At 43.8% G+C, this 15,446-nt stretch overlaps 1 protein-coding gene across 1 annotated transcript; it reads left to right on the forward strand.

Moving 5' to 3' along the window:
* The first annotated feature begins 2,853 nt into the window (after nucleotides 1-2,853).
* Nucleotides 2,854-7,766, forward strand: rpn1 (ribophorin I). Its single transcript, XM_084542300.1, has 10 exons — nucleotides 2,854-3,207; nucleotides 3,951-4,015; nucleotides 4,378-4,684; nucleotides 4,777-4,986; nucleotides 5,079-5,271; nucleotides 5,384-5,483; nucleotides 5,577-5,715; nucleotides 6,221-6,340; nucleotides 6,489-6,734; nucleotides 6,820-7,766. The coding sequence occupies exons 1-10, from the start codon at nucleotides 2,968-2,970 to the stop codon at nucleotides 7,000-7,002; spliced, it is 1,803 nt and encodes a 600-aa protein (XP_084398426.1). The 5' UTR covers nucleotides 2,854-2,967; the 3' UTR covers nucleotides 7,003-7,766.
* The last annotated feature ends 7,680 nt before the right edge of the window (nucleotides 7,767-15,446 follow it).

The raw sequence follows: 15,446 nt of genomic DNA on the forward strand, positions 1-15,446 counted from the left end.
GAAGACCAGCCCTGACTAATAAGTTAGGATGGCTGTAAACATTTGACTGATTAGCAGCATAATGTGTGCAAAAGATGCAAAGATGTGTGCAAAGGGCCGACAGGTTATGAGTATAGGTTATGATATTATTGTGGTTGTGGGTGAGTGTGTCTATTTGTGTATGTTTGGTCCAGTTTCAGCAAGTTCAAGAGTCTAATGGCTTGAGGGAAGAAACTGTTACATAGTCTGTTTGTGTGGGCCCAAATGCTCTGGTACCTTTTCCCAGACGGAAGGAGGGAGAAGAGTGTGTGTCAGGGGTGGGTGGTCATCCACAATGCTGTTGGCTTTGCGGATGCAACATGTGGTGTAAATGTTTGTGATGGAATGTAGGGAGACATTGATCTTCTCAGCTGTCCTCACTATCTGCTGCAGGGTCTTGCGATCTGAGATGGTGCAGTTCCCAAACCAGACAGTGATGCATTTGCTCAGGATGCTCTCTGTGGTCCCTTTGTAAAATGGGCAGAGGACTGATTATAAGTAAGTAGAATTGGTAAAGGTTCATCACTATTGTTGTTTTTTCAAAAATTTAAGGAACAATGTGAATTTCTTAATATAGTGGCAATCGTTCATCTTACAGTTTTTAAAGGGATCAACAATATGCCGAAACCCAGGATCAAACCACAGACCTTTAGATCATCAGTCTAGTGCTCAGAAGGTCAGATAAGATGGATAGATATAAATACCTGGTGTTCATCTGACTAATAAACTGGAGTGGTGGGACAACTTTAATGTCCTGTAGAAGAAGGGCCAAAGTTTGGGGGGTGCAGGACACTACCCAGGACCTTTTATGACACTATGGTTGAATCTTCAGTCTTTTACAATGTGGTCTGCTCGTGTGGCAGAGTCACAGAGGGACAAAAAAAGACTGGGCAAACATCAAGAACCCCTCAGGACAGTTGGAACTTTAGGTAGCTCCTTCAGCCAGAGACTGCTGCACCCACAGTACAAGAAGGAGTGCTTTGGGAGGTCCTTTTTCCACTCAGTAGTCAGACTCTTTAACATCAGCATTTCTTAGCACTGCTGCTGAGCTTCTTTCTTGGACATATAAATAACATAGTACATCTGTCTGTACCAACCTCATATCATTTTGGTGCAACTCCTTTATTCATGATATTCATGAATGTCATTATGTATATTTAGCCTCCTTACCACTTCAACCTTTGATTAACACTAGTTAATTAAGACTAGTTAAGTCAACTTTTTGGTTAGCTACTTAAACATGATGCAAATATTTTTTGTACCTTAACATATTTACTTATATATAGTTTCTCTCGTCTTATCTTATCCCCTCTATCTCATCTCTCTTAAAGGGTAACTGTCTGTGATGAGTGTGCAGAGGACAGATCATGAGTATGCAGAAAAAGTTTATCAAAGTCATCTCTTAATGTAGTTGTGTCAAGTAAGGTATGGTCAATGCAGTCAAAAGGGACCCTAATCTGCCGAAACCCGGGATCGAACCAGGGACCTTCAGATCTTCAGTCTAACGCTCTCCCAACTGAGCTATTTCGGCGAATAAAGGCCCATCAGTCTGCCCCATTGAATCCAATGAATTCATGCCTCGTCAATCTCTGGCCAACTGGGGCCTTTCTGTGTGGAGTTCTTCCTGTGTCTGCATGGGTTTTCTCTTTCTGTGTCTCTGTGTTAGCCCTGCGATAGACTGGCCACCTGTCCAGGGTGTACCCCGTGTCTCATCCAATGACCCCCCTGCGACCCTCCGGAGGGCAAGCAGTTACAGAAAATGAATGAATGAATGATGCTGAACTCACACTGCTCAGACTCAGCAACAACTTCACACATTGCACAAGCCACTTGCAGCCAAGATGAGCACTTGCACGACAAACACTGCGCAACGATTTGTGCAGTTTTTATATACATTTATGATATTTTGCACTACAAGCTAAATATCATACACAGTGAGATGCGTATCATTACTGACCTGGGCCTTTTTAAATCAAGACTTAAAACGCATATTTTTAAAATGGCTTTTAGTACCCAGTAGTGTGGTGACACTTTTATATTTATTTTTATTCTATTTTTATTTTACTTTTTATCCTCTCATTTATTGTTTTTAGTTTCTTTTTTTAGCTTTGTTTTACTACTGTACTTGTTTTCCGTTGTGTTGTTTTAAATCGTTGTTTAATCTGTTGTAAAGCACCTTGGTTCACCTATCGGTCGATGTAAGGTGCTATATAAATAAAGTACATTTACATTTACATTTACAAGCATCTGTGGGCAGTTTGAGCTCTTTAGTACTGTCATCAGTATCCATTCTAGTAAAACTAATGCTCAGTCTGCATATATGTCAATAATGATGTTTAGTCATTAGAGAAACAGTATTTCACAACTCTGTATGTTTATATTAACATATTGTAGAGGTGTCATTAAAATTCACTTGAATCTTCACTCCTGAGTGGTCTACAGTACACTTTTGTAATTTCATTGAAGGTTTGTAGTTGACAATGTTATGTATAAAAAGGATCCACCATCACTCTGCCGAAACCCGGGATCGAACCAGGGACCTTTAGATCTTCAGTCTAACGCTCTCCCAACTGAGCTATTTCGGCATATAGTGAAAAAAACCACATGTGCCATCTCAAACCGGAAGCTTACGTACGATGTTTCACATGGCTACATTATTACCTACATTTCGAAAGGTGTAACGATAAAGTGGTTCATATTTATTATCATTATTATTTTTTTAAATGTACATGTTTTAATAGCAGTCTTCAGACACAGCTTGGCCGTGTCACACATCGCGCCCGTCGCACAGCACGTTGCAAAGACGCGCGATGTCGTCATCACGTCTGTCTGAATGAGGCGTCATCCTTTCTGATGTAGAGCGGCGCGGCGGCCTTTCTTTGCTGCTCTACATTTCCTGCAACCTTACCACCCTAACCCATTTGTTTTCAGCTCTGATTTTCCCTGACCATGACCCGAAGGTCGCCCTTCCTCGCCGCTTGCCTGCTGCTTCTGGCCGCTCTGAGCTCGGAGGCTTCGGCGGACGGTTTGGTGAACGAGGATGTAAAGAGGACAGTGGACCTGAGTACTCATCTGGCCAAAATCACTGCGGAGATCGTGCTGTCCAACCAGGGACATTCTGCTGTCCAGAGCTTTATATTACCTGTAGAGGCTGACCTGGTCCCGCACCTGGCATACATCGGAGCTACGGTGAGCCGAACAACAGTGAATGAAATTAAGCCAACAGCTCTGCCTGTAACCGGCTACCTAGCTAGCTTTAGCCTGTTAGCTAATTGTACTAAGCTGCATATATATTGACTGGGCAGTCATGCAGGGCGCATGTGTTTGTTTGAACTTTCAGGTGTGAACAGCAAAAGCGCAGAGGTTAATATCATATGAACACACGATGGTACCATACAACATGGTCATTGATTGAATGCACGGGAACTAAGCTACTAGCTATGAAATGCTATGGGCACAGGAGTAATGAGCTCTGCAAGCTTGGAAGTCAAATAGCCACAGTTAGCCTCCGATAGCTAACAATGCATGTTGTGTACCGCTAAGTGCAAGATATAAACATCGAACCAGGGACATGTTCACGCTTTATTCGCGAAATGGAGTTAGTAATTCAGCCCACAGTTGGGAAATTGATTTTGACTTGTCAAGGATGCGTGCAAGACGTTAACTTCCGCAGGGCTCCACGCTCTGTCAGTGGCTGAATGACACGTATGCGCTGGGCTGCTCACTTCCGTGTGTGACTGCGCACAGACCTGCCCACTTCTATAATGAATGAAAGCGTAGCAATACTGTTTGTAGACGGAATAATAAGCTACACGTCAGTCCTTAAATTGCTTACTACCGACTGTAATGTAAAGCTCCCACATTCACCGCTTTTCACTGCCATGTGTATTCATTTAAAAAAGGAGTATGCTCAAACACAGTTGTTTTCGCAGGTGAAGGGTGACGAAGAAGAGGATGGCACACTTGAAATCCAGCAGACAACAATTCCGGGGCAAAGGTAGAAGATTGGACTCTTACATTGACATCCAAACTAAACTGATGAACTCAAACAGATTTATGAGATTTGCGTTTGAATCCAGTGTTTCGCTGACAAAGTTGCTAACTGAAATACATAAGTGGCATATCTGAAAAAAGCTTTTAACACTTGTTGAACTTTTAGATCAGGAAATTCCAAGAGCGGCATCTGTGTCCCACAGTTTGTACCTCCAGCAATCAATAACACATAACACAGACTGAATTATTAACAAATGTTAAGGTAGAACCATTCTCCCCTAGAATTTCTGGAAACACAACTGCATTTCCTGAGAATCATTATGCAAATGTCTCTTAAGCGCCTGTCTTTCATTTGTTCTGTAACAGTGGGGAGTTTTACAAAGTACAGCTGCCCTCCAGTCTGGCTCCAGGTGCTCAGCTGAAAACCAAGGTGGAAATGACATTCAGCCATGTCCTGAAGCCCTTCCCTACACAGATCACCCAGGCTGAGCGTCAGCTGGTGATTTTTCAGGGGAACCACTACCTGTACTCCCCGTATCCCACCCGCAGCCAGACCACACGTGTCCGTCTGGCCTCCAAGACTGCGGAGAGCTACACCAAGCTGGGAAACCCCAGCAAGACGGATGAGATAATTGAGTACGGGCCCTTTCGTGACGTCGCTCCGTTCAGCGAGGTACATCTCTGACCAGATTTTTTAAGCTTTAAGTGACGCTGCAAAACGGTTGCTGACAAATTTGTTGTTGCGTATGTTTCTCCACCATTCAGGATGCAATGAAGATCCATTACGAAAACAACACACCTTTCCTCACCATCAGCAGCATCACACGCATCATTGAGGTGTCTCACTGGGGCAACATTGCTGTGGAAGAAACCATCGACCTGAGGCACACAGGAGCCACCCTGAAGGGCCCTTTTTCTCGTTACGATTACCAGCGTCAGTCAGACAGCGGCATCTCATCTGTCAAGTCCTTCAAGGTTTGCTGTTCTACATGCAAGCCACTGTGGCCTGACTTGTTTTTACAGTCTGGGTGATAATTCTGATGACTACTGTTGTTCTTTCTTAACAGACTATCCTTCCCGCCTCGGCCCAAGATGTTTACTACAGGGACGAGATCGGCAACATCTCCACTTCCCATCTGCAAGTTTTGGATGACTCCGTGGAGGTGGAGGTCAGGCCTCGCTTCCCCTTGTTTGGAGGCTGGAAGACCCACTACATCATCGGCTACAATCTGCCCAGCTATGAGTACCTGTATACCCTGGGTGAGTTCATTTCTGAAAACTCTTAGGTGTAAATCTTTAATGTGAATGGTTACCTCAGAAATGGACAGTCCCAGGATGTGTTTCTGAAATGCTTTATCATTTTATGTCCTAGGTGACCAGTATGCGCTGAAGATGAGACTGGTTGACCATGTGTATGATGACCAGGTCATTGACTCTCTGACTGTAAAGATCATCCTGCCAGAGGGTGCCAGGTAAGTGTTTGCAAATCCACACTATGCCATGCAGAGAAGAGATATTGGCAGTGTTTGGTGTTTATATGTCCTTGTCCCTGTCTTCTCTTACAGAAACATCCATGTGGACACACCTTACAAAATTGATCGCATGCCAGACCAGCTGCACTACACATACCTGGATACTTTTGGCCGACCTGTGCTGGTCGCCACCAAGGACAACCTGGTAGAGCAGCACATTCAGGATGTTGTGGTAAGATGAACCATGGGAAAAGACAGAAGTCTGAGCATGTTACAGGACACGTACTTATTTGCAATTTTGGCTACTTCGATCAAACATGTAGCTACTACAAATGTTAGCAAACACTTGTACACGGTCCCAGCTGCAGTCAAACTTTTACAAATTAAAGTATGCAATGAGTTGATGCATCAACTGTAATAGTAGTATTCAAAAAGAAAAGTACCATCTTGATGGCGAAGTTAAACAAAACTTGCAGGTTAAGACACCGTCAAATACCAAGTTGCTGGTTTAAGTTCTACAGGTATCTTTGTGGCATGTCCTTCCTTTCTCTCCCCATATTTCTAGTTTTTTACTTTTGCTATCTAATAAGCACATAAAATTATAAAAAACATTTTGCATAGACGTAAATATTTAGACGTAAGTTTTTAAATATGTACTGTGTTTGGGTAAAAGACATCAGCCTATTCTCACTTCACAGTTCAGTCCAAATTAATAACCTTCTTTTTTTTATTTCCAGGTTCATTATAACTTTAATAAGATCCTGATGCTGCAGGAGCCTCTCTTGGTTGTAGGGGCCTTCTACATACTTTTCTTCACCGTCATCATCTATGTGCGTCTGGACTTTGCCATCACAAAGGTATGGCGACTCGTGTTGCTTCTAAAGACAGCCTGGCTTCTGTCGTCCTAATTCACCCTAATTTCCTCCTTTAATTTAGCATCTAGTCTGCTCATTATTTATATTTCCAGTTCTTGTCACTTTACTAATTTGTTTTGTTTTCGCTCAGGATCCTGCAGCCGAGGTGCGGATGAAGGTGGCCTCCATCACAGAGCAGGTGCTGACTCTGGTCAACAAACGCCTGGGCCTGTACCGCCACATGGACGAGGTGGTCAACCGCTACAAGCAGTCCCGCGACACAGGGGCGCTCAACAGCGGTCGGAAGACTCTGGAGGCTGACCACCGCACCCTCACCAACGAAATCAGCTCGCTGCAGGCCCGCCTCAAGGCAGAGGGCTCCGACTTGGCTGATAAGGCGAGTGGCATGTGTTTATGTAGTGTTTAAAGGTCAATCCCCTGGATGTGCAGTGATGTTAAGTCAACTCTAAATGTGTGCTCAGGTGGGAGAGGTGCAGAAGCTGGATGGCCAGGTGAAGGAGCTGGTGTGCCGCTCCTGCCAGGAGGCCGAGAGACTGGTGGCGGGTAAAGTCAAGAAGGAGGCTTACATTGAGAGTGAGAAGAATCTGACCAGCAGGAGACAGGAGCTGGTCAGCCGCATTGACAGTCTGCTGGATGCGCTCTAAGCTCCTCTAGCAGCACCGCTACACCCGAATATGTTCGAGAATGAAATGAAATGTGATACATGCTTACACATTTTTTTTTTTTTTACCATCCTTAAATCGAGACTTGGACAATTAACATCACATCTTACCGTAGTGATGGGGTTTATCCAAACACGTGTGCCTTGTGATAAACTTGAGGTCACTGCGTGCTCAGCTCTACAGCAGCTACATCACTTATTTTGGCTTTTTTGTTTGTCCGTTTTTCAGTTGAGCTTCTCTTAAACTTTGCCACCGTTGGCTCAGACTTGACTCTTTTGTTTCCATGTTCAGATCTGGATTTTTTTTTCACTCTAATGTATGTAAGGTTAAGGGACAGTTTTTGAAAATAACAGCTGAAGGGCCCCAGTGTTTCAGTCTCATGTCTTTACTCACATATAATTCAATCACCTCTAGCGTTTAAGTATGAAGATGGTAACCTTTTCCAATCCTATCTGTTTTGCACTTAAACTTTTTTTTCTTTTCAACCCAAACTGACCTTTACATTTGATTACATCTGAAGCTCTGATTATGCGTCAACCCAACTGCTTGTTTGTGATGTTCCTCCATCATATTTTCTACATTTTGTATGATTATTTTTTTGTAAGCAGTTTCTTTTGACTTTGAGATTAAAGAATAAACGTGATTAGATTTTATGTGAAAAAAGACATGAAAGATGGACAGTGCCGTGAAATGGGCAATGATATGGAAAGCTGTCAAATTTGAAATAAAAGTTTTGAGAAACTGAAGTTTCGGCATGCTTATTCAAGTGATGGCTGGTGGGTTAAAAATGTGTCCGGTTTATTTTGGGAAGCAGTACCCCCGGTTCATCAAAAGAGGGCGTGCTTGTGTCAAGAACCACAACTGAACCATACTGGGGTTTTCTTTTTTCCTTAACAATCCCACACAACATCACCATGAGTGCCACTAAATACTCTGTTGACCAATAGATAAAAATAAAAATATGACATCTTAACATCCCAAATTAAGAATAAGCCATATTTTCACTGTGCCTCTTTTAAAACCGGCACCTCACAGGGAATTTCCTACACATTGTTGCGTTCCTTGATTCAGAGTTTCTCCACCTACCACGGTCTCCCCTGCAGTCAGTAGAGCAGCTGAAATGCCTCCATCACAGTCTGACTCCAGGACAAACACAAGGGTCAGTCTGAGGTCATCGCTTTCCCTCCGAGGTCACCAGGGGTCCCAGCAGGTCATTTCCTGCTCCATAATAACAGCCCCGTTCGCCTCACAATGATAGCGTTCACATATTGTATGTGCCATACAATAATCATTCTGAAAATACACAGCAGGGAGAGAGCAAAGACAATGTCTGTTAGCGCTGATGCTCGGTGCTGGTGAAAGGCCACACAATGGCATTTTTGTTTGGGTGTTTGTACGTGAGTGCAGATTTGGTCTCGAGTCATTCTCACAGCAGAGAACAGCGGGCACACGTCTACCTCAACGCCAGAGCTCAACAAACCACTGAGCTCACGTCTGCTCTGCACTCTGCAGCGATGCTATCAGGTCGGAACAGAAAACGGTTGATTCAACAAAAAGGAATCAGACCTTGTGGGCCTTTAAGAGTGAATTTATGTTTCTTTAATAAATGGAAAAACTCAATGCATCAGAAAGCTTCAGCCTGCAGAGGAACACCCTGTGGTGCAATGGAGAATTATGTTAAACATCAACAGCAGGATTTAGACCGCAGCCGGAATTTATCAAGATGCATAAAGAAATGAAAAACTTACTTGTACGTGGAAAGGTCTACCCAATTGTTGTTTGGGGTCGCAGGGGGGTGGAGCCTATTCCAGCTGTCATCGGGCGAGAGGCGGGGTACACCCTGGACAGGTCGCCAGTCTCCTTTATGATTTAAGATACACAACAAGTTAAGTAATACAATTACTAAAGCACGGGAGTACCAACATTCATTATACCTCTGGAAACGGGGAAAAAGCTTTAAGTGAAGTCAGATTAGCCCTCCTTTCTAGTTCTATAAAACTTTTGCACAAAAAAATGACTTACTTAGTAGGCGTAAGTCAGTTAGTTCTGTTTGTGGGTGTCACACCAACTGTTACCTGCCTAAGGAGGCATTATTGAAAGTGGCTGCAGCCTGTAGCCTATGTCACATATCAGTCCGTTGATGAGTTCGCTTCCCCTATGGCTGTTGTATCACTGAGAGGACACTGTCTTGTTGTGGCTCATTGGAGGCCTTTCAGTCTTTTCAGTTCTAGCCCAGGATATGATTACCGGTCGCAGAAGAACTGCGGTTTATCTGTTGGTGTCAACCGAGCAGAATACAGTTTAAACCGGAATTCATCTGCAGCACTGTATCCTGATGTGGCAAACCGTGAGTGTGTGTATGTGTGTGTGTGTGTGCGTATGTCTGAGGTGGATGGTGGGGTTTGTGCAGGGTGTTGGACTAGCTGGGCCATGTGGTTGAGCTGTCATGGTCCCCCTCAGGCATGGGGTTGATTATTATCTTCCTTTCCTGAAGTATAGTAATGATGCAGAGTTAGTTCTTTCTTTATCTGCCAGAAATAATGAATATGCAAAAAAAAAAAAAAAAATGTGGAGTCAAGCGAGATATCAGTTGAAGGGGTAATCCACGAGTCCTGGGCCTTGTGACGTGGTGGTGATTGATTACATTGAGGGCTCACCTGCTCCACTCTCCCTCTTAATCTTTCTTGCTCTGAAATACACACACACAGTCAGGCAGAAGTCACCAGTCAGGGAACAATATCCTGCTCAGAAGACCCTTCACAGCGCACTCTCATAAATCACTGAGACAGAGCCACCAACCTTACTGTCAGCATGTTATTATGCACACACCCTCAGGTCTACGGTCCTCACAACATGCATTCATTCAGTTCATCCAATCCTGCTACTCTGCCATAAAAGGATGTCATCAGAAAGAAGAAATATGAGTCGAATCTAAACACAAAACTTGCCCACAAACACACACCTCACCTGCGCTGATTCCCTCTGGCTCTGCTTAAAACACACATCTTTTACAACAGGAGCTCTGTATCCCACTCTGCCGCGGCCCTCTGCACTGGCCATTCCTCAGTGACAGGGCGCCGGGACGAGGGGATGAGAGTCTGTGAAGGGCGAGGTGAGGGCTGGATGAAAGTCCCGAGGCTCAGCGTCCTGTGCAGGTGGCAGGTGTGATGTGGCCGGGTGCAGAAGCGTGAGGGTGAGGAAGAGGAGGACAATGAAGGCGTCTGTAGCCGTTGTTGCAGCTGCAGAAGGCGGGGAGGAGCGGGGCTGACAGATAAGACAGTCCGACAGGCGGAGGAAGGGAAGGACAGCACACGGAGTGCAGAGGTGAAGATGGGACTTCAAACAGAGGATTGGGCTTTGGGTGCAGAGGGATGCATACTTGTCTGGCATGGAGGAGGTAGCAAAAGGGGAAGGCAGGAAAGATGGATGGCACAAAATACACACGAACCAAAGTCCACGCTTGTGTTCCTCTCGTGCGGATGTTTACATCCTGTGCACTTTGGCTCTGAGCCTCTGTGCTCTGCCTATATCTGTGTGCATATTGATGTCAACCTCCCTCTCTGAATGGATTTGTATTGATGAGACAGTAATCCTCTTCCCTTGCCGCCCCTGTGTGCAACTGTCCACAGCTCCCACTAAGACCCACTGATCTCTGCCACATGGCGCTCCATCAAAGCAGTGATGGTCATGCCTCTCAGGGCAAGTTTTGCCAAAAAACGCACCCATGAGGCTCACGGATGTCCCTCAGTGCACAGGATAAGCTGCAGATGAAGGCCTAACGCTACTTCAGACTTTGTATCATCTTGGATCACAAGAAGGCAAGTGAAACAAAGCTGCTCTCTGTTAAAAAGCCCTCTCCTCTGAGCGCGTGCACTGACAAACACATTTCCTTCTCTCTCTATCGGACCTGATTAGAGTGACAGGGGCACTTCCCATTGGCTGTGAGAGTGGCCCTCTCCTTCCCAGGGCAGCCAATTTCCCCTACTCTAGAGCTGATAGGAAACTTTGATTGTCGACTGAGCTCAGGAGAGACAAAGAGATTTTTCCTCTTGCAATCCACATATCTCTCCATAAAATCTCTTCCTACAATATCCCTCCGCAGTTGCTCTCTCCTCCTTTCCTCCACTACATTCTCTCCCTCTTGAATTTTCTTTCCTAATTTCCATGAACCCATACTCACTTTCTGTTGTGGGCTGAAGATTGTGAGTCCATTAAACTGGCACTGACTGCTTTGATGGGCAGGAAGTTTCACTTAATGTGGTGACATCTGCATCCTGTGACACAATCCTTCCCTGTGTGCATGATTTACTCTCTTGGCTTACCACTGTCCTCTAATAGCATTCCAATAATTGTGAACACAGGCGGGTGCTACCTAAAGTATTTGCATACCGGTATGTGCTCATGTTGGGTGTGAAGTGAGACAAGAAAAAAAAAGGGGAGTGGGGGGTGGGGGGTCAGTCAGTATAAAAGAGGCGTCTGAACATGTGGGGCGAACCAACAGGAAACATCTCCCCTGTTCTTTCTCCACCCGATGCTGGCCCTCCCTGAGAACACACTTCCTGTCAGAACTCCTCTAACTTCCTGTCCAGCCACCGGGAATCCCAGCTGCAACATTCCAGCTGTGCACTGTGGTCTACCTCCTGGCTGTGCTGCTTGATTACAGTTTCTCTGTTGCTCAGTCCTTCAAAGAAATTCATGCAAATACAGTGGACTCCGGTATTATTCATTTTGCATTTACTGGAGTTGAAGATTTAATATTAAATGGAAAAAAAAATCACGTTGGCTAATTATTTTACCATCAACAACAGTGACCAATTAAAAAAAACAATACTGAAACAAAACTTAACTTTCTGAGAACACCAGATACTACCTACGTACATGCCTAAGGCTGGACCACGGTGGTGGCAGCATCATGCTATTGGATTGCTTCTCAGTGGCAGGGACATTGACACAGGTCAGAACTGGAAGTAGAAAAAATTTAGCCGAAGAAAACCTTCTCCAGACTGCAGCAACCAGAGACTCGACAGCTCACCTCCAGCATTACAGTGAACCAAAACCTGCTTTGAGTGCATTCGGGACTGTCCTTGAATGCCCCAACCAAAGCCAAGGACTTAAACCCCAGAGAACATAGACCTGGAGATGACAGTTCAGCGATTCTTCACATCCAGCCAGACCTTGGAAGCATCCAGGTATGCAAAGTCTGTCAAGATTTCTGTACATATATACAGTATGTAATATATATAACATATCTAAAACCTGCTTTCGAATTTAGACCATGGGTTATTGAGAGGATAATAGAGATAAAAATTAAAATTTGAAGGGTCTGACTTATCTCTAAATCCTCAAACCGACGACTACTTCTGTGGCGTAGCAGTGCTTCCCCTCATCGCCAGGGGGCGCTCTATAACAGCAAATTTCTCCTGCACAACCTTCTCTCTCTCTCTCTCTCTCTCTCTCTCTCTCTCTGTCTCTCTCTCTCCTGCAGTGTGAAACTCACCGCCTCAGTACTAGGGATGCAGGGCTCTGCCGTTTCCTCATTTACATTAGTTTTTAGCGCCGGAAAATGCGCAGTGCTATTAGTCTAATGGCATTAAATGAAATGGCACATGCATGTTTATGAATGTGCCCTCACACAGGGGCCATATGGCGGTGGGGAAAAGGCAGGTGACTTTGTGCATGACCTTTTCGGAAAGAGAGCTAATCCCGAGCTATAATAGACTCCGGGACCGATATGGAAAACTGCTGCACCGTTATCTCAGTTGTCTAGGAGACCATCAGAGCACCGGGGCCGGTGGAGATGCCACGGTATTAAAAGGGGGAGTGTGTGTTTGTGTGTGTCTATTGGAAAAAATGTTTTCCTTTTTTGTCATAAGTGTCACTCATGGACCCTGCACTATATATCATGGTCCAGTATGGACGTACAACCATTTTTCCTATGCAGCTTGCTTTTTTTTTTTTAAGCACGTTGAAATTATAAATTCAATTTCGAAGACACAAGAAAAGGTCAGTTGTGAAAAAAGAGAATGAGGGCGCCATGCTCTGGTCGTTATTCGTTACATTAAACTGCAGTGGCCTGACATCAATTACAAAATCGAGGACGTCTACTACGTCTTAAATTGAAGCAGACACAGGCCGTCCAGCCAAATGCCACAGCAGTTTATTTAAATGATAACACGGGCCTATAAAGTGAGGCCCGTTTGCTCTGGAGAGAAGAGGGCCTGCTGACCACACAAAACGAAATCAGAGAAAACTAACGGAGCATGTTAACGCTTATCCTGTTGTGGAACTGAAGATAATGCTATCATGTTTCGATGTGTTTATTAGGACGGAATCATTTCCACGAGCACGATTATAGGTGGAAATTGAGCTTATCACATTATCTGCATTTTGCGCATAAAGCATTTTAAATCATATTTATATAAATATCAATGAAGTGTAGAAATTGAAAGTTCGTAAATGTGTGACAATACTGTCTTATTATCAAAACCCTGAATGATCTAAATTTACAAAATGTGGCGTCGTATGGGATTCATCTATCCAAGAGCGATTAATGAGACTAATCAGACAGATAGGCATCATATCACGGTGATGTATGTTTAATATAGCTTGTATTGATATGCAAAGTGTGTGTACCAATGGTCTAGCCAATAAACTCCCCCTAATGCCAAATAGACCCTATAGTGGCTGCACGGCTGCAGCGCGTAAAACGTGTAAATATGTCTCATTCCCTGCGCCTATCTGCCTCTATCAACCTGCGGCATCCCCCCCACACCCCCACCCCAAATGATGCATTAGATGCATTGAATGTATTTGTTGTGCAAGTTTGAAAAGGCGGCGATAATCTGGGAGTGAGAGATAAGGAACACCAATTTATTCAGCAGCACTTTGGACCCCGCTTCCAGCCTCGGTCGGTGCTGACACCCCCAGCAGTTTGCTGATAACGATTAGGCCATTTATTATCTTCACAGAGAACAAAGATTGCGCGGTGCCGATGAAATATTACCCCTGGTAATAATCAGAAGGAGAAGGGCCCTGGCATCTAATGCAGTGTGCATATAATATCTCCCGTGCACACACACGCGCAGTCTATGCAGAACATGCAGGAAATTGATAAACAAAACAAGTGCAAGTAGACACAAATACAACACTAAGCTGTACTGTTGTGTGATTTATATAGACATATATTTATTTTTGATATAATAATAATAATACCAATCATAATAATAATAATATTATTTTTTTTGAGTGGCAGTTACATCCTATTCATGTCAAATACTGTTGATATAAAATATGTCTGAAACTTCTATTCATATATTTGCTTTTTTCTTTCTTTCTTCTTTCTTTTATTCAGCGATGGATTGCGTTTGAAAGACAGATCACAAAGACTCCTCTGTCATAATTCTAATAATTAGATTTTAACTAGGCTATATTAAAAGGTATAAAACCTGATTCAAATGAATAGTCTTTGGATAGGCCAGTCATACCTGCTAACATCCTACTGAATGTAAACTAGTCCACAGAATATTTAATATCCAATATTTTCTCCTTTTTTTAAAAAACGCAAAAATAGCTATAGTATGTGATCCAGTGCAATTTCTAAAATACAGGCCAATTTCTTCACAGCTCAGATAATAACAATGCATCACAACAATCTAAAATCAACAATCAATCTAAAAACTGATTTCTTATCTCAAAAAGCTTCTGCTTTATGCTTCATAATTCTAAATATTTTTTAGGAAAGTGCTAAGCCATATATTCTGGCTGTACTAATCGATATAGTGAACATATTTCAATTCTGTGCTGAATATTAAACCCTGACATCTTTTCTCTGGCCATTTTAAACATTGAAACAAATAATTCAGTCAGACTTCACATCTCTTTTCTTTTCTTTCTCTTTGTGTGTGCGTGTACACTCTGGGGAGCACGAGCCCCGAGTTGCAGAGGTCCTCGCGCCCCTTGCACCTGCCTGGCTGCGGCGCCGCGCACGAGTCCAGGTCGCGTGCAGGAGATTTTAGGGGCTTTGCATGTTTTACAAAGTTGTTGTTGCTGTGTGGGGATATAAAGCAAAGGAAAAGGGGAGGGGGGAAGCGTATTTTTCTTCTTTAACACATTTAACTCAGTGGGCGGGGGAGGAAGGGGGAGAGAGAGTCATGAAGTAAAATCTCGGTAAGTTAATTAGCACTCTGACTGGCAGTCTTTCCAAAATTTACGGAAAAACAACGGGGAACCCACACAAGAAGCCAGTTCATTAGGAACACCAGTGTCCAATCTAAGAGTCTTGCAAACTAAATCTTAGCTCCATGAAGGTTATGACATTCAGCATTTGTTTAAAATAACTGCGAGAGCTGTTGATTTAACTGTTACCAAGAATGCATTCGTTTTCACTGGTGTCCCTAATGAACTGGCAAGTGAATGTAAACAACAGT

The sequence above is a fragment of the Chelon labrosus genome (assembly GCF_963514085.1).
Source record: "Chelon labrosus genome assembly, chromosome: 4".
In the NCBI taxonomy this organism is placed as follows: Eukaryota; Metazoa; Chordata; class Actinopteri; order Mugiliformes; family Mugilidae; genus Chelon; species Chelon labrosus.

Coding starts and splice junctions, on each gene's coding strand:
- rpn1 (XM_084542300.1), top strand. CDS start 2,968: ATGACCCGAAGGTCGCCCTTCCTCGCCGCTTGCCTGCTGCTTCTGGCC. Junction 4,685..4,776: donor ACGTCGCTCCGTTCAGCGAG/GTACATCTCTGA, acceptor TCCACCATTCAG/GATGCAATGAAGATCCATTA. Junction 5,716..6,220: donor AGCACATTCAGGATGTTGTG/GTAAGATGAACC, acceptor TTTTATTTCCAG/GTTCATTATAACTTTAATAA.